A 27,721-nucleotide genomic window follows, 5' to 3' on the forward strand; every position below is an offset into this window, starting at 1 on the left:
ACAGGTAGAGTTCGAGCTTAAGAGTGGATTGTTGCACAAGCTCCCTATCTTCCATGGACTTAATATGGAGGATGCTAATAAGCACGTACGAGAATTCCAATCTGTCTGTGCAAACATGCAACCACAAGGGGCAGATGAGAATCTTCTGAAGATGAGAGCATTTCCATTCTCTCTAGCTGATAGAGCCAAGGATTGGCTATATGAACTTCCTGCAGGACGTATCACATCATGGGAAACAATGAGAAAGGCCTTCTTGGAGAAATACTTCCCAGCTTCTAAGGTCATCACACTTAGAAAGAAGCTCAGTGGAATAGAGCAAGCCCATGATGAGTCCTATGCTGCTTACTATGAGAGGTTCAATTCCTTACTTGCACAATGTCCTCAACATCAGATGAAGGATGAGACCCTACTCACATATTTCTATGAAGGACTCTTACCCTTGGAAAGGCAAATGTTGGATGCTGCAGCTGGAGGAGCTTTCGTGGATAAGTCACCTGCAGTTGGGAAGGAGCTTATAGCTAATCGTGCCTTGAACTCCCAACAATATGAGGGGGTAGGACACTCTATTCGTAGGGTGCATGAGATGAGCAAGAATACTGCCATTGAAGACCAACTGAGTAAGCTTACTCTACTCATGAATCAAGTGGTAAGTTCCAAGGGACCAAGTGCATCAATAGCTTGTGGAGTATGCTCTATGCAAGGGCATGTTACAGATCAGTGCCCTCAACTCAATGAGAATGGAGGATGGGAATCTGCAAATGCTATTGGAGGGTATCAAGGAGGATATCAAGGAGGACCTCAACGTCCTAGACATGACCCTTACTCCAATACTTATAACCCAGGATGGAGGGACCATCCCAACTTCAAGTGGACCAACAATGATAATGTTCAGAATCCTCTTGGTGGGAACTTCCAACGTCCTCAAGGGCCTTCATTCCAAGGATCATCTTTTCAAAGGCCCTACATGCCTCCTCCTCAACAGAACTCAGGACCTTCAATGTCTCACTATGACAAAACGTTGGAAGCCTTTACTAGTTCCACCCAAGCCTTGACAAACTCTACTCAAGCTTTGATTCAAGGACAACAGACCCACACTAAGGATATTGCAGATCTTAAGAAGCAGATGGGCCAAGTTGTGGACTTCATGAGCAAGATTCATGAGACTGGGAAGCTTCCTAGTGGCACAATACCTAACCCTAAGGGTAATGTGGAGAATGCATCAGTTGTGACTACGAGGAGTGGAAGACCATTGGTGGATCCACCCAAGCAACCCAAGGAGGTCCAAATGAGCATAGAGATTGAGGAAGACCAAGAGCCCACCAAGTTGGGTGTTGAGAAGGACCCTGCAACTGATGCGGCTAAAAGCAAGCGCATAATTTAACCCTAAAAATATCATAGTAGTATAAGCAAGTAGGGATCGTTCTATTCCGGGGATTGAGGGTACACCTGTCATTGTCAAACAGTTAAACAATTAAAATTACAACAAAGTATAATTTTCACAAAGATATTCACAAATATAAACATTATTTACGAAAAAGGGGGGATTTTGTTTTTGATTTTCGAAAATTAACCTAAGTAAAGAAAACAAATAAAATGCAAAAACATAAAAACACAAATGGAATGAGAGAACAAAGATCAAAACCGAAACATATGATTAAAATTGATTCAAACCCTAATATTGTTCATCTAAGTCATGAGAAAGGAGTTGATCATGTGAAACATTCGAAAGCAAATGAATTCCCATTTTTTACTTTTCAATGCTAATTAACCTAAGCGAAAGCACCTAGATTAATCCTATCAAACATGCAATCAAACCCTAGAAAGCTAGTCAATCATGTCATGTTTAACGCATTACACATAGAGAAAGGCTATCAACTCAAGTGTACAACTTAGTATGGAAAAGTCCACCTAATTGCAATCCTCGTTAATTAAATTCGATCTTTGTACAAAACCTTTACTACTTTGATTCAAGTTTACACAAAACGAAAAGTCGATTTCATGTTCTTAAATCTAGCACCAATTATATCAAAACCCTAAGTGTTTGCAACCACATAAGATTAAAATACAAAAGTTATCTATAACGCAAATTTAATTAAACAAACTCACATAAGCAACTCTCGAATCACAATAATATGAATCTGAAAATTCTCAATTAATCATAAAAATTCCAGAAATTAATATTTGTTCAAACACATATGTCAACTAGTTCATAACCAACGAAATTCAAAGCAAAGGTTACAAAGGAGAATCGGATTACACCGTGAGATGGGGATGGTGATGAACGATTGATGTAGTGGTCTCTTGAATCTCGAAAGCAAGCTTCAAGGTTGGAGATGGATGATGGATGCTCACGGCTATGCTTCTTCTCCCTTGGCCTTGCTTGAACTCGTGGAGATGACTAGAGGATGGAGAAACTTACGGCTATGCTAAGAAGATTTTCTGATTTTTTTCTAAAGTGTAAATTGTATGGGGGAGAGGACCCTTCTCAATGTCAAAGAGGTGGGTATATATAGGAGCACGACTAGGGTTCACAAAACAATCAGAATTTTCCACATAGCTTCAACCAATGATAATTCGCCAAGTAAGCTTGTGATGTGGTCCAACCAATCATAGAATGCCAAGTAAGCTTTGTGATGTGTTCCAACCAATCATAATTCTCTAAAATACCTCCCTAATATTTAATTGCTGAATTTCCTTGAAATTATTCTGATTTTCTTCATGAATTTCGGCCAACATTCCTTTAGGGAATTTAGGGATGAATCTGGACGCCTTTTGAGCTTTTCCTTGGTGCACACATATTTTCCTTCCATAAATATCTCGCTTGAATCTCTCTTGGCGTCATCTCCTTGATTATTTCTGATTTTCACGTTGGCAATCACACCAAATTATTCCTCCAACAATATTTCTTTCCATAAAAGTCTCCCAAGAAAATCTCTCCTTGAAATCCTCAATCAATCATCTTCAATTCCCACGTTGTCACCTTGTTTTTCCTTAAGTATTACACGGCAAATTTAATCCCCAAGGAAAATATATTTTCCTTTTTTTTTAAAAAACTCTTCCTTGATTCTCTCCTTGCCATGTCATCTTCATGAAACTTCTCGTTCCTTTTATGAACTCAATTCTGCTTATTTATTCCAAAAACCTGAAAATAGAAGCTTTCTAAAATAAGAAATGGAAACTTTCTTAAACTAAAATGGAAACTTTCTAAAAATGGAAAATAGAAACTACAAAACGGAAACTTTCTACAATTAGGAACTTTCCCATTCGAAGAATGGAAACTTTCCTAAACAGAGTTTTATTAAGGAAATAACGCAGAAAATATAGGGAAATAACAGTTAAAATGTCGCATTAAAATGCTCCTATCAAATTCCCCCACACTTAGCTTTTGCTAGTCCCTTAGCAAAATCACACAAAGACTCAACTAAGATTTAAAGACTCGACACAAACAATGACTCTATTGCCCTTCAACTTTTTGTCTCAGCAATCTCTTACTTTCATAACACCAAGATTAGCACTCAACCAAGAATCAATGTTTAAGCATTCGAGAGTTAATTGAAACACATAATCTTCACATACACAAGTAGGACTTGGTTGTAACAATGGTGATGGGTTATGTTAAGCATGTTTCAGACAAGTATGATTCATATCCTCACCAGGTATATCCACTCTTTCTTCTCTCAGATCATGGCAATGCTTAAAAGCTTATACACTTAAGTATATGTGAAAGATAGCAAGTACATCACATATCATATGAAATGAAAGCACATGTATATATTTTTCTAAGATCTCATGAAAGATACCAACTACTTGCACAGATGGACCCAAGCCATAGGTTCAACTCTTGTAACTCATCTCCACAGATCAAAGGCTGTCCCATCTTAAGGATCAAGAAGGTCTTCTCAAAGGTTGTAATTGGGCCATGGCTCAAGGTTTTAAGAAATGAAAGGTAAGGAATTTAACAAAGTGTCCAAAAAACCTAGCAGAGCTCATGTAGATGTAGAGACTTCTAGAAATCCACCAAGGCATAGCAAAACGTCATGTCCTTCCTAGGGGTAAAATAAAAGGGCCTAATGTCTTCATGTTGGGCTCAACCTTCATTCTAAACTTCCCTTGAACTCTTGTGAATTGGACAAAGGCCAAATTTTTCACTAGTGGGTCTTCAATTCAAAACAATCTCCAAACTCACCAAGTATGGGGGACTAAAATCCATATATATATTTTTCTTTTTCTTTCTAGCCGTACACATTTTTTTCCTTCTTTTTTTCATTTTTTTTTCGGCTTTAACATTTTTGTTTTCTTCCATGGACAAGTCTACCCCCACACTTGAACTTTCACCTCTTCTCAATCTTCATTTTCAATGCCAAATCCTCAAGTAAAGTCCCAAAAGATAGCTCCACTAAGTTTTTAGAACAAAGGGTAGGAGTGTAGCTATACTAAGGTTCAGGGTTAAGGATTTTAAGGGTGATGAAAGAAAAGGCTTAATGTAGGCTCAAAGGGGTTTATCTAGGGGAGTCCCACGACGGGCACAATTAAGGACACAGGTTTGTTTGGCAATGGTGGTAATTCCTAGGTTGCCTCTATCCTTTCCAGAATCAGGGCCATGTATTGATATAACGTTTCAACAAGCACAAGAGTGAATTCTAGCATTCTCTAGTCCATCAAACTTAATCTATGGCAAGCAATCAATCAAATGAAAGAATAATGAGATCATCAAAACATCGCCAAGAAATTAAGAATATATTCTTTTTAATTATCACTCCAAGAAAAAGGGACATGGGCTCAAATATCTCACATGGGCTTTTATGAATCAAAACTCATCTTAACATGCTCATATTCTGTACCAAAGTCACGAAATCCATATCCACTACACATGCATACATTTTTCATATATCTCAATTAACCAAAGAATACCATTTTAGAAATCATCTCAATTTTGTGATCCTCTTTTAATCATGATTTCAGAGATATAGAATCATCCTAGACAGTTGAAAGGCATCCTATGACTCAAAAACAAAAATAAAAGCAACGAAAATTTTTAAATTTTTGACATTTTTCAATTTTTTTGTATTTTTCAATATATGACTCAAGACAAAAGTGTAAATCCCTTTCCCCACACTTAAATATTGCATTGTCCTCAATGTAATCAATCATAAGCATGCAATGAAACAATTAAGCATATAGGAATGGAATTTACGAAAAGACTACAAAAATAAAGGAGAAAATTATAAAGTAAAAGAAATAGCAAAAGAGAAAGCAAATCTGTGTTATTGAAGACTCCTTCACAGCTGCTTCTGAATTGGGTTGCCTCCCAAGCAGCGCTTGAATTTAACGTCTTTCAGCCAGACGGTACCTCCATTAAATAAAGTTAGTGACTATAATTAACAAAGAAATACAAAAAAAAATATATATATATATAAACAAGTATAACAAGTTAGTGAATTACAAACTACATGTAATATTAACAAGTTAAGTACACAAGTTAACAAGTTAGTACATAAGACACAAGTTAAGTACACAAGTGAGTAAAAAAAAAAAACACGAAAAATATTTACACAAGTGTTTTTTTTTTTTTTTCTTTTCTTTCTTTGTACGAAAATACTTACAAATATTTACATTCTTTCCTTTCCTTTACAATTATTTTCAACACTTAGGTACGGGAACAGGGAGTCTCGATGTGCAATGGGACTGAAACAGCTACCCTTTTCAAGACTATGTTTAATCCAATATACCTTAGTGAATCACAATATTTTCGTTTGTTATATATATCATTGATATCAAATTAAATTCCAAGCGGTAAATCAAGAGGACGTGCGGCCCAAGTATAGTCGTCTAGACACCAAGTCTCTCCTACATCCTTTGGGCAACCTTACTGAAATGGCCAGGTAGGGGAGGGCGACCACGAGAGGTAGAATCCATTTTGGCATGAGCTACTCCCACATTGTGGTTTAGGCCCATTTGTAAGCACTTCTGGATTCAAGAACCTGTCATGAGCGTTGTCCCCTTCCTAGACACCATTCCACATAGGCTATACTTACTTGGATGAAAAAGATCCTAAGTGTGAAGACAGTTCAACAAGTGTTAATAAAGGCCGCCCTCAACCTTAAGGGACCTGGACTAGGTACCAATAAGGGGTTTAGGCCAATATTAATAAACACGACTTCACCTATTCCTTCTTTAATTTACAACTCACAATTAAAATTCGTATTCAATAATATAAATAACAACCTAAGTAATTAATTAACTAATTAACTAACAAATTATGAACAATTAACAAGTAAATTTTTTTTTTTTTTCGAACACAACATAAAAACAAAACAAATATTCACATATTTAACAAGTGATTTTTGAATCCCCGGCAACGGCGCCAAAAATTGATGCGCCCGAAAGCGAGTGCATAATTTAACCCTAAAAATGTCATTAGTAGTACGTAATAAATAGGGATCGTTCTATTCCGGGGATTGAGGGTACACCTGTCATTGTCAAACAGTTAAACAATTAAAATTACAACAAAGTATAATTTTCACAAAGATATTCACAAATATAAACATTATTTACGAAAAAGGGGGGATTTTGTTTTTGATTTTCGAAAATTAACCTAAGTAAAGAAAACAAATAAAATGCAAAAACATAAAAACACAAATGGAATGAGAGAACAAAGATCAAAACCGAAACATATGATTAAAATTGATTCAAACCCTAATATTGTTCATCTAAGTCATGAGAAAGGAGTTGATCATGTGAAACATTCGAAAGCAAATGAATTCCCATTTTTTACTTTTCAATGCTAATTAACCTAAGCGAAAGCACCTAGATTAATCCTATCAAACATGCAATCAAACCCTAGAAAGCTAGTCAATCATGTCATGTTTAACGCATTACACATAGAGAAAGGCTATCAACTCAAGTGTACAACTTAGTATGGAAAAGTCCACCTAATTGCAATCCTCGTTAATTAAATTCGATCTTTGTACAAAACCTTTACTACTTTGATTCAAGTTTACACAAAACGAAAAGTCGATTTCATGTTCTTAAATCTAGCACCAATTATATCAAAACCCTAAGTGTTTGCAACCACATAAGATTAAAATACAAAAGTTATCTATAACGCAAATTTAATTAAACAAACTCACATAAGCAACTCTCGAATCACAATAATATGAATCTGAAAATTCTCAATTAATCATAAAAATTCCAGAAATTAATATTTGTTCAAACACATATGTCAACTAGTTCATAACCAACGAAATTCAAAGCAAAGGTTACAAAGGAGAATCGGATTACACCGTGAGATGGGGATGGTGATGAACGATTGATGTAGTGGTCTCTTGAATCTCGAAAGCAAGCTTCAAGGTTGGAGATGGATGATGGATGCTCACGGCTATGCTTCTTCTCCCTTGGCCTTGCTTGAACTCGTGGAGATGACTAGAGGATGGAGAAACTTACGGCTATGCTAAGAAGATTTTCTGATTTTTTTCTAAAGTGTAAATTGTATGGGGGAGAGGACCCTTCTCAATGTCAAAGAGGTGGGTATATATAGGAGCACGACTAGGGTTCACAAAACAATCAGAATTTTCCACATAGCTTCAACCAATGATAATTCGCCAAGTAAGCTTGTGATGTGGTCCAACCAATCATAGAATGCCAAGTAAGCTTTGTGATGTGTTCCAACCAATCATAATTCTCTAAAATACCTCCCTAATATTTAATTGCTGAATTTCCTTGAAATTATTCTGATTTTCTTCATGAATTTCGGCCAACATTCCTTTAGGGAATTTAGGGATGAATCTGGACGCCTTTTGAGCTTTTCCTTGGTGCACACATATTTTCCTTCCATAAATATCTCGCTTGAATCTCTCTTGGCGTCATCTCCTTGATTATTTCTGATTTTCACGTTGGCAATCACACCAAATTATTCCTCCAACAATATTTCTTTCCATAAAAGTCTCCCAAGAAAATCTCTCCTTGAAATCCTCAATCAATCATCTTCAATTCCCACGTTGTCACCTTGTTTTTCCTTAAGTATTACACGGCAAATTTAATCCCCAAGGAAAATATATTTTCCTTTTTTTTAAAAAACTCTTCCTTGATTCTCTCCTTGCCATGTCATCTTCATGAAACTTCTCGTTCCTTTTATGAACTCAATTCTGCTTATTTATTCCAAAAACCTGAAAATAGAAGCTTTCTAAAATAAGAAATGGAAACTTTCTTAAACTAAAATGGAAACTTTCTAAAAATGGAAAATAGAAACTACAAAACGGAAACTTTCTACAATTAGGAACTTTCCCATTCGAAGAATGGAAACTTTCCTAAACAGAGTTTTATTAAGGAAATAACGCAGAAAATATAGGGAAATAACAGTTAAAATGTCGCATTAAAATGCTCCTATCAGCAACGTCAAAGGAAGAGACCAAGGCATCCTCATCTTTAAAGGCAAAACCGGAAATCAAAGGTAATAATTCTAACCTATCGAATTCAGTTATTGCTAACCCTTCTTCTTCTTGCATGCCCTTCCCACGCAGGTTTGCCCAATCTAAGAAGGATGAAAGTGACCAAGCCATCTTGGAAACTTTCAAGAAGGTGCAAGTAAACCTACCCCTCCTAGAGGCCATCAAGCAAGTCCCTAAGTATGCCAAGTTCCTCAAAGAGCTTTGCACTACTAGGAGAGTAAACCGTGAAAAGAAGGTGGTAAAGGTAAGTGAGAATGTCTCTGCCCTGATTCAGAGAAAGATTCCTCCAAAGTGTAAGGATCCTGGAAGCTTTAGTATTCCGTGTACTATTGGTAACTCTAGATTTAAGAATGCTATGCTAGACCTAGGTGCATCTGTTAATGTTATGCCCTACTCTGTTTATGAAACCCTAGGTCTAGGGGAACTTAAATCTGACAACGTTATCATTCAGTTAGCTGACAGATCCAATGCATACCCTAGAGGTTTGTTGGAGGATGTGCTTGTACAGGTTAACCATCTTATCTTCCCAGCTGATTTCTATGTGTTGGAAATGGAGGACTCCCCTGTAAGTTCAACTCCATTGCTTTTGGGACGTCCTTTCTTAAGGACAGCTAGGACGAAGATTGATGTGTATGAATGTTCACTTACAATGGAGTTCGATGGTGACATTATTGGCTTTAACATCTTTGAAGCCATGAGGTATCCCCTAGAGGTTAATGATTGTTTTTCTGCTGACATTTTGGATGAACTTGCGCAGAAAATGTTTGATGTTATGCATGAGGATACCCTAGTCACTACCCTTGAGAGTGGGGTAGGCTATACAAAGGAAGGCGTCACCATCCCAGAGGACAAGTTGAAAGACACTTGTGAGGAGAAAATCATTGAAAACGTCTCCTTCCTTGAGGCATCACCCTTCATAGGTAAGTCTGTTTCTCCCTTGTCCATTCAGTTATCCACTAACAAGACTTTACCTTCAGTGGTCCAGGCCCCAGAACTTGAGCTAAAACCTCTTCCAGACCATTTGAAGTATGTCTACTTAGGGGACAAGGAGACCTTACCAGTGATTGTGTCCTCTGCACTAACGACTCCACAAGAAGAGAAGTTGGTGGACATGTTGAAGCAACACAAGACCGCCATAGGATGGACATTGGCGGACATCAAGGGAATCAGCCCTACAACTTGCGTCCATAGGCTACTTCTGGAGGAGGGGTCTAAACCTACTAGAGAGGCTCAACGTCGTCTCAACCCTCCAATGATGGAAGTAGTGAAGAAGGAGGTTATCAAACTCCTTGATTGTGGGGTGATCTACCCTATTTCAGACTCCAAGTGGGTCTCCCCAGTTCAGGTCGTGCCCAAGAAGTCTGGGATCACTGTGGTAAAGAATGCTGATAACGAACTGGTGCCCCAAAGGACAGTCACAGGCCACAGAGTGTGCATTGACTATAGGAGGCTCAACGCAACTACAAGGAAAGACCACTTTCCTCTGCCATTCATTGATCAGATGCTTGAGCGCCTAGCTGGACATGACTACTATTGTTTTCTGGATGGATATTCTGGTTACAACCAGATTGCAATTGCAAATGAAGATCAAGAGAAGACAACCTTCACTTGCCCCTTTGGAACATTTGCCTATAGACGTATGCCCTTCGGACTTTGCAACGCTCCAGGTACGTTTCAGAGATGTATGGTAAGTATCTTTTCAGATTATATTGAGAAAATCATAGAGGTATTCATGGATGACTTTTCAGTTTTTGGAAAGAATTTTGATGATTGTCTTAATAATCTGGAAATAATTCTGAAACGATGCATGGAAACTAACCTTGTCTTAAACAGGGAAAAATGTCATTTTATGGTTAAGCAAGGAATAGTTCTAGGACATATTGTCTCTGCTAGGGGTATAGAGGTTGATAAAGCCAAGGTTGATATTGTGCGTCACTTACCCTCTCCCACTTCTGTGAGAGAGATTCGTTCTTTCCTTGGCCATGCAGGTTTTTATAGGAGGTTCATCAAGGACTTCTCTCAGATTTCGAGACCCTTATGTCAACTACTCCAGAAGGATGTGCCCTTCCACTTTGACAAGGAGTGTCAAGAAGCTTTTGACAAGCTTAAGGAGTTGTTGACATCTGCCCCCATCATGTTACCTCCAGACTGGTCCTTGCCCTTTGAGTTAATGTGTGATGCCTCTGACTACGCAGTTGGAGCCGTTTTGGGACAAAGGAAGGAAAAGCTGCCCTATGCCATCTACTACGCCTCAAGGACTCTCAATGATGCACAAATGAATTACTCCACCACAGAGAAAGAGCTCCTTGCAGTTGTCTTTGCCCTTGAGAAGTTTCGCTCTTACTTACTTGGTACCAAAATTACTATCTTTACTGACCATGCAGCTTTGAAATACTTGATGACCAAGAAGGAGGCGAAACCAAGGCTTATCAGATGGATCCTACTCTTGCAAGAGTTTGATGTGGAAATCAAGGACAAGAAGGGTAGTGAAAACGTGGTAGCTGATCATTTGAGTCGCTTGGTGCATGAAGAAGACCATCTCCCTCTGGTGGAGACGTTTCCAGATGAACAACTCTTTGGAATCCAGGTAAGTGAACCATGGTATGCAGACATTGTGAATTATATTGTGTCTAGAAAAATTCCTGATACCATGTCACGTGCTCATAGGGATAGGCTTAGGAAAACTGTTAAGCAATATGTTTGGGATGAACCTTATTTGTGGAAGTATTGCTCTGATCAATTGATTAGGAGATGTGTGCCTGAACATGAACATAATGCTATACTTTCTTTTTGCCACTCTAAAGCATGTGGGGGTCACTTTGGGTCTAAGAAGACTGCGTTTAAGGTGCTAGAGTCTGGGTTCTATTGGCCAACATTATTTAGGGATGCACATGCCTATTGTTTAACTTGTGATAAGTGCCAAAGAACAGGAAATCTAGGTCCTAGAGATCAAATGCCATTGTCCAATATAATAACTGTTGAAATATTTGATGTCTGGGGTATAGATTTCATGGGACCTTTCCCTTCATCTTTTGGGTTTCTCTATATCTTACTTGCAGTGGACTATGTTTCCAAATGGGTGGAAGCAAAGGCCACTAGGACTAATGACTCTAAGGTTGTTGCAGATTTTATCAAGTCTAACATCTTTAGCAGGTTTGGAATGCCTAGAGTTCTCATTAGTGATGGAGGATCCCATTTTTGCAATCGGACGATTGAGGCTCTCTTGAAGAGATATGATGTCACACATAAGGTTTCTACACCTTATCACCCACAAACTAGTGGGCAGGCTGAGGTCTCTAACCGTCAGATCAAGGGGATATTGGAGAAGACTGTGAACCCTAACAGGAAGGACTGGTCCTTGCGTTTAGAGGATGCTTTGTGGGCCTACAGAACTGCATACAAAACTCCCATAGGTATGTCACCATATCGAATTATCTATGGCAAACCTTGCCATTTACCTGTGGAGTTGGAGCACAAAGCTTGGTGGGCTGTGAAGCAGTTCAACATGGATATGGATGCAGCTGGGCTTCATAGGAAATTGCAATTGCAAGAGTTAGAGGAGATTAGGAATGATGCCTTCGAAAGTGCTAAGATTTACAAGGACAAGACTAAGGCATTCCATGACAAAATGATTCGAAGGAAGACTTTTGTTGTGGGTCAAAAAGTTCTTCTTTTCCATTCTCGTCTCAAACTCTTCCCAGGTAAGCTTCGTTCTCGTTGGATTGGGCCTTTTGTTATCACTCATGTATTTTCTCATGGAGCTGTGCAGATAAAGAGTGAACAAACAGGTAATGAGTTCAAAGTGAATGGGCATCGCTTGAAGCCTTACTATGAGGCATTTGTGGAACATGAAGTTGAGGCCGTACCCCTCCAAAACGTTCCAAACCCTGAGGATTAAATGGAGGTACAAGTCTAGGCTGAAAGACTATAAACATTAAGCGCTGCTTGGGAGGCAACCCAATTCAGAAGTAGCTGTGGAGGAGTCGTCAACGCAGATTTGTTTTATCTCTCCCTTTTACTTCTCCAATTTTTCTTTATTTTGGTAGTCATTTTCGTAAATTCCATCCCTATATGCTTACTTGTTTCATTGCATGCTTATTCTTGATTACATTGAGGACAATGCAATATTTAAGTGTGGGGGAAGGGATTTATACTTTTGTTTTGAGTCATATTTTGAGTCATATATATTGAAAAATACAAAAAAATTGAAAAATGTCAAAAATTTAAAAAAAATTTTCGTTGCTTTTGCTTTTGTTTTGGAGTCTTAGGATGCCCTTTCAACTGTCTAGGATGATTCTATATCTCTGAAATCATGACTAAAAGAGGATCACAAAATTGAGATGATTTAAACATGGTATTCTTTGGTTAATTTAGACATATGAAAAATATGTGCCTTGTAGTGGATATGGAATTCGAAACTTTGGTACAGAATATGAGCATGTTAAGATGAGTTTTGATTCATATAAACCCATGTGAGATATTTGAACCCATGTCCCTTTTCCTTGGAGTGAATCGAAAATATATATTCTTATTTTCTTGGCGATGTTTTGATGATCTCATTATTCTTTCATCTTGATTGACTACTTGCCATAGATTAAGTTTGATGGACTAAAGAATGCTAGAATTCGCTCTTGTGCTTGTTGAGACGTTATCAATACATGGCCCTGATTCTGGAAGGGACAGAGGCATCCTAGGAATTACCACCATTGCCATATAAACTTGTGTCCCCATTTGTGCCCGTCGTGGGACTCCCCTAGTTTAACCCCTTTGAGCCTACATTAAGCCTTTTCTTTCATCACCCTTAAAATCCTTAACCCTGAACCTTAGTATAGCTACACTCCTACCCTTTGTTCTAAAAACTTAGTGGAGCTATCTTTTGGGACATTACTTAAGGATTTGGCATTGAGAATGAAGATTGAGAAGAGGTGAAAGTTCAAGTGTGGGGGTAGACTTGTCCATAAAGAAAAAAATATGTGAAAGCCGTGAAAAATGAAAAGAAAAGAAAAAATGTACGGCTAGAAAAGAAAAGAAAGAAATATTTATGGATTTTAGTCCCCCATACTTAGTGATTTTGGAGTTTACTTTGAACTGAAGGCCCACTACAGAAAAATTTGGCCTTTGTCCATTCACTATAGTTCAGGAGAAGTTTACAATGAAGATTGGGCCCAACATGAAGACATTAGGCCCCTTTTATGTTACCTCTAGGGAAAGTGACGTTTTTACAATGCCTTGGTGGATTTCTTGAGGTCTCTACATCTACATATGCTCTGCTAGGTTTTTAGGACACTTTGATAAATCCTTACCTTTCATTTCTTTAAACCTTGAGCCTTAACCCAGTACAACCCTTGAAAAGACCTTTTTGATCCTTAAGATGGGACAGCCCTTGATGTGGAGATGAGTTACAAGAGTGATAGGAGCATTTTAATGCGACGTTTTAACTGCATTTCCCTACACTTTTCTGCGCCATTTCCTTGAAAAATCCCTGTTTGGGAAAGTTTCCATTCTTTGATTGGGAAAGTTCCTTATTGTAGAAAGTTTCCATTTTTGTCTTCATTTTTCATTTCTCATTTCTCATTTCTCATTTTTCATTTCTCATTTCTGGAAAGTTTCTATTTTTCATTTTTAGTAAGTTTCTATTTTCATTTTTTTAGAAAGTTTCTATTTTAAGTATAGTTTCTATTTTCAGGACCTCCGAGCTAGAAAGTGGAAATGAACGCACGAATGGAAAGAGGAGCTTGCGAACATCAAGACGAACGAACATGAGAGAAAATGGCCCACACATTTGAGCAGAAATGAAGAAACAAGCTTTCCTAGTCCAACCAGGAAATCCTACAAAATGGAGGAAGGCTTCCCTAGCAAGTTTCCAACGCAACCATGAAAAAGAAATGGAAAAATATTGTGTTTTGCGTTGGAAAATGAGAAGGCTTGAAGATGAAGCAACGAGGCCCAAGAACTCTTTGGATTTTCGGCAAATTGGATAAAGGCCCATCAAAGCCCATGACATTAGGGTTTGTGACGCAAACCCTAACCCTTAAGGTTGTTGTTGCCGTGAAATTGCAAGAGAGAAACAAGGAGGTGGCGTCCAAGAAAATCAGAAATTAAAAGGAGATTTTCTAGGGTTATTTTTATGGAAATAAATCAAGAGATAAAACCCTAGAAGACCTAGCCGTCCAAGCCAAGAGGAAAACAAGGGGATGCCGTGCAAACCCTAGGGAATTCGGCAAAAGATAATGAAGAGAAAAACTAGGGTTTTGCCGTGAGGAAAAATCAGAAAAAAATAAAGAGATTTCGTGGAGATTTCTTAGGGAGCTTTTAAAGGAAAGAGAATATGTGTTGAACACAAAAAGCTCTCAAAGGAGTCTAGGTTCGTCCCCCTTTATTCTCTAAGTATATTGTTGCCGAAATTGGTGAAGGAAATCAGAAAATATCTATATATATTTCGGCAAGATTATTTAGGGAATTTATATTGGAATTTTGTGATTGGTTGCACCACCTCATAGGGCTTATGTGGCACGAAATCATTGGAGAAAATTATATGGAGGAAGCAAGAGATTGCCGTGAGCTTTGCTAGGGTTGTGGACGGATTGAAGACCTAGAAGCCGTCCCCTATATATTCCTCTCTTCTCTCAACGTCAAGGGGCCCGAAAATTCCATACTTTTGCGTTTATACTTTGAGAAAATAATTCAGAAATCTCTCTAGCCTAGCCGTGTTCTTCTCCATCCTCTAGGGCAACCACGAAGTGCAAGCAAGGCCAAGGAAGAAGAAGACAAGCCGTGCACACCATCCACCCTCCACCTTGAAGATTGCTTTCGAAATTCAAGAGACCACATCATCACTTCATTCATCTCATCTTCATCACGGTGTAATCCGATTCTCCTTGTACCTTTGCTTTGTATTTTCGTTGGTTTTGCCTTAGTTGACACATATGTATGAACAAGTATTGTTTTCTGAAATTTTATGATGAATTGTTAATTTTCAGATTCATATATTGCGATTTATGGTTGCTTTTGTGTGAGTGTTTGATTAAATTTGCATGATAGAAGTCTTTTGTATGATTATCTTGAATGGTTCGAAACATTTAGGGTTCTTATGTGATTGTTGCTACGAATTTGAGAACATGAATCAACTTTTTGGTTTTGTGTTCTTGAATCGATAAGTAGTAAAGGTTTTGTACAAAAACCGAATTTAATCAAAGAAGATTGCAATTAGGTGGACTTTTTCATACTAAGTTGCACATTTGAGTTGATAGCCTTTCTAGGTGTTTATTGCGTTAAACATGACATGATTGACTAGCTTTCTAGGGCTTGATTGCATGTTTGATAGAATTAATCTAGGTGCTTTCGCTTAGGTTAATTAGCATTGAAAGTAAAATATGGGAAATTGTTTGCTTTTGAATGTTTCACATGATCAACTCCTCTTGCATGACTATGATGAACAATGATGAACTTGAATTAATTTTAATCATGAGTTTCGACTTTGATCTTTGTTCTTGCATTCCATTTGTATTTTTATGTTTTTGCATTTTAATTATTTAGGTAACTTAGATTTTATTTTCGGAAATTAAAACCAAAAACCAAAAACTCCCCCTTTTTCGTAAATATGTCTATATTTTGTAAATATTATACTTTGTTTTAATTTTAATTGTTTAATTGTTTGACAATGACAGGTGTACCCTCAATCCCCGGAATAGAACGATCCCTATTTACTTTATACGACTAATGACATTTCAGGGTTAAATTGGTCGCTTCCCAAGAGCGACATCAATTTTTGGCGCCGTTGCCGGGGATTGAAAAATCATTTGCCATATTGTGAATATTTGTTTTGTATATTGTGACCGAAAAAAAAAAAAAAAAAAATTTATTCGTTAATTATTTTGTAATTGTCGAAAATTAGTAGATTAATTACTTAGGTTGTTATTTATATTGTTGAATACGAATTTTAATTGTAGGTTGTAAATTAAAGATGGAATAGGTGAAGTCGTGTTTATTAATATTGGCCTAAACCCCTTATTGGTACCTAGTTCAGGTCCCTTAAGGTTGAGGGCGGCCTTTATTAACATTCATTGAACTGTCTTCACACTTAGGACCTTTTATATCCAAGTAAGTATAGCCTATGTGGGATGGTGTCTAGGAAGGGGACAACGCTCATGACTGGTTCTTGAATCCAGAAGTGCGTGCAAATGAGCCTAAACCACAATGTGGGAGTAGCTCATGCCAAAATGGATTCTACCTCTCGTGGTCGCCCTCCCCTACCTGGCCATTTCAGTAAGGTTGCCCAAAGGATGTAGGAGGGACTTTGTGTCTAGACGACTATACTTGGGCCGCACGTCCTCTTGATTTACCGCTTGGAATTGAATTTGAAATCAATGGTATTTATAACAAAAGAAAATGTTGTGATGCACCTAAGGTATATTGGATTAAACATAGTCTTGAAAAGGGTTGCTGTTTCAGTCCCATTGCACATCGAGACTCCCTGTTCCCGTACCTAAGTGTTGAAAATAATTGTAAAGAAAAGGAAAGAATAGAAGTAATTTTACTTAATTTCGTGAAAAAAAAAAAAAAAAAAAAATATATATATATATATATATATAATAATAATAATAATTAGATGTGAATAGTGACGTTTTGTTTGTTTGTGTGAAAGTTTTGTGTAAATGGTGTCTAATCGTGTTAAACAAAGGAAATGTAAAGAATTAATTGTGAATATGGTTACATTCTTGATTTGTTATAAGTGTGTAAAATCGTATGAGTAGATAAGGGCCCTTTTGTTAATATTGGCCTTAACCCTTCATTAGTGCCTTTCTAAGGTCTTATGAGGTTGAGGGCGGCTTTTATTAGCATTTGGAGAACTGTCTAACACATGAGTCCTTTCCAAGCTGAGTAAGGGGCATATAGGTGGTGTCTTAGGTTGAGACCCTGGGTGATGGGTTCAAATTGGATCTCAGAGATACTATAGACCGTGCGTAAACCACAATGTGGGAGTAGCCAATAGGGGCCTAAACCTCAATGAGGGAGTAGCCTCCGTAGTGTCACCAAAATGAGTCCTCCCTCTCACTTACCTCTTAATCTGGCCATCTAGCCTTCTGAAACAAAGGGAAGTGACTTATGTCTAGGCGACTATCCCTAGATCGTATCTCACCAATAGTAGTGGTTTCTATTGGGCTCGACTTACAACTTGTAATCAATTGAGATATTAACTTTATTTTGTAAAGATAATAAGATACTTGAACATAACCTCCACTTGTAAATTGTGTTGTTTTGTACATTTTATACTTGTATAAATTTCTTTTGTGGTTTATTTGTGAAAAGATTGTGGATAGTTTTTAATTTATACTTCTCTTTATACTTGTATAAATCATAAATAGTAAAGTCGTGAATAGTAACTTGTGAATAGTGACTCGTGAATAATAAGGTTGATGTATAAATCACTAATTTGTAATTAACTCACTTTATACTTTGCTAACTTCTTTGAATTTTGATGATGTTCAGGATTCCTATGAATGACCGAGCCTTTTAGATCCTCTACACTAAAGGAAATTGAAGCAAGGCTCGCTCGCTTGAAGGGTCCTTCACTTCTTGAACAGACAAGCCCTTCCCCTTCGACACACAGAGGGTACATCTTTAACGAACAAGGGAAGAGGACCTACTGTTCTGAGGAGTCTACATCACCTACACCAAGTCCATCTCCTCCTTCACGTTCACCTTCACCTGTGATTTCGTCCAACTCTACACCACCACCTTCACCACCACCTGAAGAAGTCGAAGAAGAGAGAATGGCATCTATTAGGGAACTTTCCACTGCAACTGTTGAAGGAGGACCCCCTACAGGCATAGTATACCCTCCCCCTGCAGCTGGAAGACAAGCAGAGTTTGAGCTAAAGAGTGGTTTGTTGCACAAGCTCCCTATCTTCCATGGACTTAATATGGAGGACGCTAACAAGCATGTTCGAGAATTTCAATCTGTTTGTGCAAACATGCAACCACAAGGGGCAGATGAGAACCTTCTTAAGATGAGAGCATTTCCATTCTCTCTAGCTGATAGAGCCAAGGATTGGCTATATGAACTTCCTGCAGGACGTATCACTTCATGGGAGACAATGAGAAAGGCCTTCTTGGAGAAGTACTTCCCAGCTTCTAAGGTCATCACACTTAGAAAGAAGCTCAGTGGAATAGAGCAAGCCCATGATGAGTCCTATGCTGCTTACTATGAGAGGTTCAATTCCTTACTTGCACAATGTCCTCAACATCAGATGAAGGATGAGACCCTACTCACATGTTTCTATGAAGGACTCTTACCCTTGGAAAGGCAAATGTTGGATGCTGCAGCTGGAGGAGCTTTTGTGGATAAGTCCCCTACAGTTGGGAAGGAGCTTATAGCTAATCGTGCCCTAAACTCCCAACAATATGAGGGAGTAGGACACTCTACTCGTAGGGTGCATGAGATGAGCAAGAATACTGCAATTGAGGACCAACTGAATAAGCTTACTCTACTCATGAACCAAGTGGTAAGTTCCAAGGGACCAAGTGCAACATTAGCTTGTGGGGTATGCTCTATGCAAGGGCATGTTACAGATCAGTGCCCTCAACTTAATGAGAATGGAGGATGGGAATCTGCAAATGCTATTGGAGGATATCAAGGAGGATACCAAGGAGGACCTCAACGTCCTAGACATGACCCTTACTCCAATACGTACAACCCAGGATGGAGGGACCATCCCAACTTCAAGTGGACCAACAATGATAACGTTCAGAATCCTCTTGGTGGGAACTTCCAACGTCCTCAAGGGCCTTCATTCCAAGGATCATCTTTTCAAAGGCCCTACATGCCTCCGCCTCAACAGAACTCAGGACCTTCAATGTCTCACTATGACAAAACGTTGGAAGCCTTGACTAGTTCCACCCAGGCCTTGACAAACTCTACTCAAGCTTTGATTCAAGGACAACAGACCCACACTAAGGATATTGCAGATCTTAAGAAACAGATGGGCCAAGTTGTGGACTTCATGAGCAAGATTCATGAGACTGGGAAGCTTCCTAGTGGCACAATACCTAACCCTAAGGGTAATGTGGAGAATGCATCAGTTGTGACTACGAGGAGTGGGAGACCATTTGTGGACCCACCCAAGCAACCCAAGAAGGTCCAAATGAGCATAGAAATTGAGGAAGACCAAGAACCCACCAAGTTGGGTATTGAGAAGGACCCTGCAACGTCAAAAGAAGAGACCAAGGCATCCTCATCTTTAAAGGCAAAACCGGAAATCAAAGGTAATAATTCTAACTTATCAAATTCGGTTATTGCTAACCCTTCTTCTTCTTGCATGCCCTTCCCACGCAGGTTTGCCCAATCTAAGAAGGATGAAAGTGACCAAGCTATCTTGGAAACTTTCAAGAAGGTGCAAGTAAACCTACCCCTCCTAGAGGCCATCAAGCAAGTCCCTAAGTATGCCAAGTTCCTCAAAGAGCTTTGCACTACTAGGAGAGTAAACCGTGAAAAGGAGGTGGTAAAGGTAAGTGAGAATGTCTCTGCCCTAATTCAGAGGAAGATCCCTCCAAAGTGTAAGGATCCTGGAAGCTTTACCATTCCTTGTACTATTGGTAACTCTAGATTTAAGAATGCCATGCTAGACCTAGGTGCATCTGTTAATGTTATGCCCTACTCTGTTTATGAAACCCTAGGTCTAGGGGAACTTAAATCTGACAATGTTATCATTCAGTTAGCTGACAGATCCAATGCATACCCTAGAGGTTTGTTGGAGGATGTGCTTGTACAGGTTAACCATCTTATCTTCCCAGCTGATTTTTATGTATTGGAAATGGAGGACTCCCCTGTAAGTTCCACTCCATTGCTTTTGGGACGCCCTTTCTTAAGGACAGCTAGGACGAAGATTGATGTGTATGAAGGCTCTCTTACAATGGAGTTCGATGGTGACATTATTGGCTTTAACATCTTTGAAGCCATGAGGTATCCCCTAGAGGTTAATGATTGTTTTTCTGCTGACATTTTAGATGAACTTGCGCAGAAAATGTTTGATGTTATGCATGAGGATACCCTAGTCACTACCCTTGAGAGTGGGGTAGGCTATACAAAGGAAGGCGTCACCATCTCAGAGGACAAGTTGAAAGACACTTGTGAGGAGAAAATCATTGAAAACGTCTCCTTCCTTGAGGCATCACCCTTTATAGGTAAGTCTGTTCCTCCTTTGTCCATTCAGTTACCCACTAACAAGACATTACCTTCAGTGGTCCAGGCCCCAGAACTTGAGCTAAAACCTCTTCCAGACCATTTGAAGTATGTCTACTTAGGGGACAAGGAAACCTTACCAGTGATTGTGTCCTCTGCACTAACGACTCCACAAGAAGAGAAGTTGGTGGAAATGTTGAAGCAACACAAGACCGCCATAGGATGGACATTGGCGGACATCAAGGGAATCAGCCCTACAACTTGCGTCCATAGGATACTTCTGGAGGAGGGGTCGAAACCTACTAGAGAGGCTCAACGTCGTCTCAACCCTCCAATGATGGAAGTAGTGAAGAAGGAGGTTATCAAACTCCTTGATTGTGGGGTGATCTACCCTATTTCAGACTCCAAGTGGGTCTCCCCAGTTCAGGTCGTGCCCAAGAAGTCTGGGATCACTGTGGTAAAGAATGCTGATAACGAACTGGTGCCCCAAAGGACAGTCACAGGCCACAGAGTGTGCATTGACTATAGGAGGCTCAACGCAACTACAAGGAAAGACCACTTTCCTCTGCCATTCATTGATCAGATGCTTGAGCGCCTAGCTGGACATGACTACTATTGTTTTCTGGATGGATACTCTGGTTACAACCAGATCGCAATTGCAAATGAAGACCAAGAGAAGACAACCTTCACTTGCCCCTTTGGAACGTTTGCTTATAGACGTATGCCCTTCGGACTTTGCAACGCTCCAGGTACTTTTCAGAGGTGTATGGTAAGTATCTTTTCAGATTATATTGAGAAAATCATAGAGGTATTCATGGATGACTTTTCAGTTTTTGGAAAGAATTTTGATGATTGTCTTAATAATCTGGAGATAATTTTGAAACGTTGCATGGAAACTAACCTTGTCTTAAACTGGGAAAAATGCCATTTTATGGTTAAACAAGGAATAGTTCTAGGACATATTGTCTCTGCTAGGGGTATAGAGGTTGATAAAGCCAAGGTTGATATTGTGCGTCACTTACCCTCTCCCACTTCTGTGAGAGAGATTCGTTCTTTCCTTGGCCATGCAGGTTTCTATAGGAGGTTCATCAAGGACTTCTCCAAAATTTCGAGACCCTTATGTCAACTACTCCAGAAGGATGTGCCATTTCACTTTGACAAGGAGTGTCAAGAAGCTTTTGACAAGCTTAAGGAGTTGTTGACATCTGCCCCCATCATGTTACCTCCAGACTGGTCCTTGCCCTTTGAGTTAATGTGTGATGCCTCTGACTACGCAGTTGGAGCCGTTTTGGGACAAAGGAAGGAAAAGCTGCCCTATGCCATCTACTACGCCTCAAGGACTCTCAATGATGCACAAATGAATTACTCCACCACAGAGAAAGAGCTCCTTGCAGTTGTCTTTGCCCTTGAGAAGTTTCGCTCTTACTTACTTGGTACCAAAGTTACTATCTTTACTGACCATGCAGCTTTGAAATACTTGATGACCAAGAAGGAGGCGAAACCAAGGCTCATCAGATGGATCCTACTCTTGCAAGAGTTTGATGTGGAAATCAAGGACAAGAAGGGTAGTGAAAACGTGGTAGCTGATCATTTGAGTCGCTTGGTGCATGAAGAAGACCATCTCCCTCTGGTGGAGACATTTCCAGATGAACAACTCTTTGGAATCCAGGTAAGTGAACCATGGTATGCAGACATTGTGAATTATATTGTGTCTAGAAAGATTCCTGATACCATGTCACGTGCTCATAGGGATAGGCTTAGGAAAACTGTTAAGCAATATGTTTGGGATGAACCTTATTTGTGGAAGTATTGCTCTGATCAATTGATTAGGAGATGTGTGCCTGAACATGAACATAATGCTATACTTTCTTTTTGCCACTCTAAAGCATGTGGGGGACACTTTGGGTCTAAGAAGACTGCGTTTAAGGTGCTAGAGTCTGGGTTCTATTGGCCAACATTATTTAGGGATGCACATGCCTATTGTTTAACTTGTGATAAGTGCCAAAGAACAGGAAATCTAGGTCCTAGAGATCAAATGCCATTGTCCAATATAATAACTGTTGAAATATTTGATGTCTGGGGTATAGATTTCATGGGACCTTTCCCTTCATCTTTTGGGTTTCTCTATATCTTACTTGCAGTGGACTATGTTTCCAAATGGGTGGAAGCAAAGGCCACTAGGACTAATGACTCTAAGGTTGTTGCAGATTTTATCAAGTCTAACATCTTTAGCAGGTTTGGAATGCCTAGAGTTCTCATTAGTGATGGAGGATCCCATTTTTGCAATCGGACGATTGAGGCTCTCTTGAAGAGATATGATGTCACACATAAGGTTTCTACACCTTATCACCCACAAACTAGTGGGCAGGCTGAGGTCTCTAACCGTCAGATCAAGGGGATATTGGAGAAGACTGTGAACCCTAACAGGAAGGACTGGTCCTTGCGTCTAGAGGATGCTTTGTGGGCCTACAGAACTGCATACAAAACTCCCATAGGTATGTCACCATATCGAATTGTCTATGGCAAACCATGCCATTTACCTGTGGAGTTGGAGCACAAAGCTTGGTGGGCTGTGAAGCAGTTCAACATGGATATGGATGCAGCTGGGCTTCATAGGAAGTTGCAATTGCAAGAGTTAGAGGAGATAAGGAATGATGCCTTTGAAAGTGCTAAAATTTACAAGGATAAGACTAAGGCATTCCATGACAAAATGATTCGAAGAAAGACTTTTGTTGTGGGTCAAAAAGTTCTTCTCTTCCATTCTCGTCTCAAACTCTTCCCAGGTAAGCTTCGTTCTCGTTGGATTGGACCTTTTGTTATCACTCATGTGTTTCCTCATGGAGCTGTGCAGATAAAGAGTGAACATACAAGCAACGAGTTCAAAGTGAATGGCCATCGCTTGAAGCCTTACTATGAGGCATTTGTGGAACATGAAGTGGAGGATGTACCCCTCCAAAATGTTCCAAACCCTGAGGATTAAAAGGAGGTACAAGTCTAGGCTGAAAGACTATAAACATTAAGCGCTGCTTGGGAGGCAACCCAATTCTGAAGTAGCTGTGGAGGAGTCATCAACGCAGATTTGTTTTATCTCTCCCTTTTACTTCTCCAATTTTTCTTTATGTTGGTAGTCATTTTCGTAAATTTCCTCCCTATATGCTTAAGTGTTCCATTGCATGCTTTTTATTGATTACATTGAGGACAATGCAATATTTAAGTGTGGGGGAAGGGATTTACACTTTTATCTTGAGTCATATATTGAAAAATACAAAAAATTGAAAAATGTCAAAAATTTAAAAATTTTCGTTGCTTTTGTTTTTGTTTTGAGTCTTAGGATGCCCTTTCAACTGTCTAGGATGATTCTATATCTCTAAAATCATGACTAAAAGAGGATCACAAGATTGAGATGATTTTTAAACATGGTATTCTTTGGTTAATTGAGATATATGAAAAATGTGTGCCTTGTAGTGGATATGGATTCGAAAACTTTGGTACAGAATATGAGCATGTTAGGATGAGTTTTGATTCATATAAGCCCATGTGAGATAATTGAGCCATGTCCCTTTTTCTTGGAGTGAAATGAAAAATATATTCTTATTTTCTTGGCGATATTTTGATGATCTCATTATTCTTCATTTGATTGATTGCTTGCCATAGATTAAGTTTGATGGACTAGAGAATGCTAGAATTCACTCTTGTGCTTGTTGAGACGTTTGTCAATACATGGCCCTGATTCTGGAAGGGATAGAGGCATCTTAGGAATTACCACCATTGCCAAATAAACCTGTGTCCCCATTTGTGCCCGTCGTGGGACCCCCTAGATAAGCCCCTTTGAGCCTACATTAAGCCTTTTCGTTCATCACCCTAAAATCCTTAACCATGAAGCTTAGTATAGTAACAACCCTACCCTTTGTTCTAAGAACTTAGTGGAGCTATCTTTTGAGACATACTACATGGGTTTGGTGCTAAGGATGGAAATTGAGAAGAGGTTAAAGTTCAAGTGTGGGGGTAGACTTGTCCATAAAGAAAAAAATATGTGAAAGCCGTGAAAAATGAAAAGAAAAGAAAAAATGTACGGCTAGAAAAGAAAAGAAAGAAATATTTATGGATTTTAGTCCCCCATACTTAGTGATTTTGGAGTTTACTTGGAAATGAAGGCCTATTAAAGAAAAATTTGACCTTTGTCCATTCACTATAGTTCAGGGGAAGTTTACAATGAAGATTGGGCCCAACATGAAGACACTAGGCCCCTTTTATGTTACCTCTAGGGGAAGTGACGTTTTTGCAATGCATTGGTGGATTTCTTGTGGTCTCTACATTTACATGTGCTCTGCTAGGTTTTTAGGACACTTTGATAAATCCTTACCCTTCATTTCTTAAAACCTTGAGCCTTAACCCATTACAACCTTGAAAAGACCTTCTTGATCCTTAAGATGGGACAGCCCTTGATGTGGAGATGAGTTACAAGAGTTGAACTTATGGCTTGGGTCCATCTGTGCAAGTAGTTGGTGTCCTTCATGAGATCTTTAAAGAAAATTATACATGTGCTTTCGTTTCTTGAATTATGTGATATACTTGCTATCTTTCACATATACTTGAGTGTATAAGCTTTTAAGCATTGCCATGATCTGAGAGAAGAAAGAGTGGATATAACTTGTGAGAAGTTGAATCATACTTGTTTGAAACATGCTTAACAGAAACCATCACCATTGTTTCAACCAAGTCCTACTTGTGTATATGTAAGTTATGTGTTTTAATTAACTCTCGAATGCCTAACATTGAATTTTGGTTAAGTGCTAATCTTGGTGTTATGAAAGTAAGAGATTGCTGAGACAAATAGTTGAAGGGCAATAGAGTCATTGTTTTTGTCAAGTCTTTAAATTTTCGTTGAGTCTTAGTGTGTGTCTTAGTTTGATTTTGCTAAGGGACTAGCAAAAGCTAAGTGTGGGGGAATTTGATAGGAGCATTTTAATGCGACGTTTTAACTGCATTTCCCTACACTTTTCTGCGCCATTTCCTTGAAAAATCCCTGTTTGGGAAAGTTTCCATTCTTTGATTGGGAAAGTTCCTTATTGTAGAAAGTTTCCATTTTTGTCTTCATTTTTCATTTCTCATTTCTCATTTCTCATTTTTCATTTCTCATTTCTGGAAAGTTTCTATTTTTCATTTTTAGTAAGTTTCTATTTTCATTTTTTTAGAAAGTTTCTATTTTAAGTATAGTTTCTATTTTCAGGACCTCCGAGCTAGAAAGTGGAAATGAACGCACGAATGGAAAGAGGAGCTTGCGAACATCAAGACGAACGAACATGAGAGAAAATGGCCCACACATTTGAGCAGAAATGAAGAAACAAGCTTTCCTAGTCCAACCAGGAAATCCTACAAAATGGAGGAAGGCTTCCCTAGCAAGTTTCCAACGCAACCATGAAAAAGAAATGGAAAAATATTGTGTTTTGCGTTGGAAAATGAGAAGGCTTGAAGATGAAGCAACGAGGCCCAAGAACTCTTTGGATTTTCGGCAAATTGGATAAAGGCCCATCAAAGCCCATGACATTAGGGTTTGTGACGCAAACCCTAACCCTTAAGGTTGTTGTTGCCGTGAAATTGCAAGAGAGAAACAAGGAGGTGGCGTCCAAGAAAATCAGAAATTAAAAGGAGATTTTCTAGGGTTATTTTTATGGAAATAAATCAAGAGATAAAACCCTAGAAGACCTAGCCGTCCAAGCCAAGAGGAAAACAAGGGGATGCCGTGCAAACCCTAGGGAATTCGGCAAAAGATAATGAAGAGAAAAACTAGGGTTTTGCCGTGAGGAAAATCAGAAAAAAATAAAGAGATTTCGTGGAGATTTCTTAGGGAGCTTTTAAAGGAAAGAGAATATGTGTTGAACACAAAAAGCTCTCAAAGGAGTCTAGGTTCGTCCCCCTTTATTCTCTAAGTATATTGTTGCCGAAATTGGTGAAGGAAATCAGAAAATATCTATATATATTTCGGCAAGATTATTTAGGGAATTTATATTGGAATTTTGTGATTGGTTGCACCACCTCATAGGGCTTATGTGGCACGAAATCATTGGAGAAAAATTATATGGAGGAAGCAAGAGATTGCCGTGAGCTTTGCTAGGGTTGTGGACGGATTGAAGACCTAGAAGCCGTCCCCTATATATTCCTCTCTTCTCTCAACGTCAAGGGGCCCGAAAATTCCATACTTTTGCGTTTATACTTTGAGAAAATAATTCAGAAATCTCTCTAGCCTAGCCGTGTTCTTCTCCATCCTCTAGGGCAACCACGAAGTGCAAGCAAGGCCAAGGAAGAAGAAGACAAGCCGTGCACACCATCCACCCTCCACCTTGAAGATTGCTTTCGAAATTCAAGAGACCACATCATCACTTCATTCATCTCATCTTCATCACGGTGTAATCCGATTCTCCTTGTACCTTTGCTTTGTATTTTCGTTGGTTTTGCCTTAGTTGACACATATGTATGAACAAGTATTGTTTTCTGAAATTTTATGATGAATTGTTAATTTTCAGATTCATATATTGCGATTTATGGTTGCTTTTGTGTGAGTGTTTGATTAAATTTGCATGATAGAAGTCTTTTGTATGATTATCTTGAATGGTTCGAAACATTTAGGGTTCTTATGTGATTGTTGCTACGAATTTGAGAACATGAATCAACTTTTTGGTTTTGTGTTCTTGAATCGATAAGTAGTAAAGGTTTTGTACAAAAACCGAATTTAATCAAAGAAGATTGCAATTAGGTGGACTTTTTCATACTAAGTTGCACATTTGAGTTGATAGCCTTTCTAGGTGTTTATTGCGTTAAACATGACATGATTGACTAGCTTTCTAGGGCTTGATTGCATGTTTGATAGAATTAATCTAGGTGCTTTCGCTTAGGTTAATTAGCATTGAAAGTAAAATATGGGAAATTGTTTGCTTTTGAATGTTTCACATGATCAACTCCTCTTGCATGACTATGATGAACAATGATGAACTTGAATTAATTTTAATCATGAGTTTCGACTTTGATCTTTGTTCTTGCATTCCATTTGTATTTTTATGTTTTTGCATTTTAATTATTTAGGTAACTTAGATTT

General features: G+C 38.7%; 1 protein-coding gene across 1 annotated transcript in view; it reads left to right on the forward strand.

Moving 5' to 3' along the window:
• The window catches only part of LOC112175918, a gene marked incomplete at both ends in the record, with an annotated part of 102,879 nt that extends 79,493 nt beyond the window's left edge, over nucleotides 1-23,386 (forward strand). Inside the window, 4 exons of the mRNA XM_024313655.2 lie at nucleotides 9,990-10,995; nucleotides 21,341-21,605; nucleotides 21,699-22,231; nucleotides 22,700-23,386. Of these exons, the coding sequence (XP_024169423.2) occupies nucleotides 9,990-10,995; nucleotides 21,341-21,605; nucleotides 21,699-22,231; nucleotides 22,700-23,386 (2,491 nt within the window). The remainder of the gene's footprint in view (nucleotides 1-9,989; nucleotides 10,996-21,340; nucleotides 21,606-21,698; nucleotides 22,232-22,699) is intronic.
• Nucleotides 23,387-27,721: the final 4,335 nt, after the last annotated feature.

This window comes from Rosa chinensis, chromosome 7 (assembly GCF_002994745.2).
Source record: "Rosa chinensis cultivar Old Blush chromosome 7, RchiOBHm-V2, whole genome shotgun sequence".
NCBI classification, from domain to species: Eukaryota; Viridiplantae; Streptophyta; class Magnoliopsida; order Rosales; family Rosaceae; genus Rosa; species Rosa chinensis.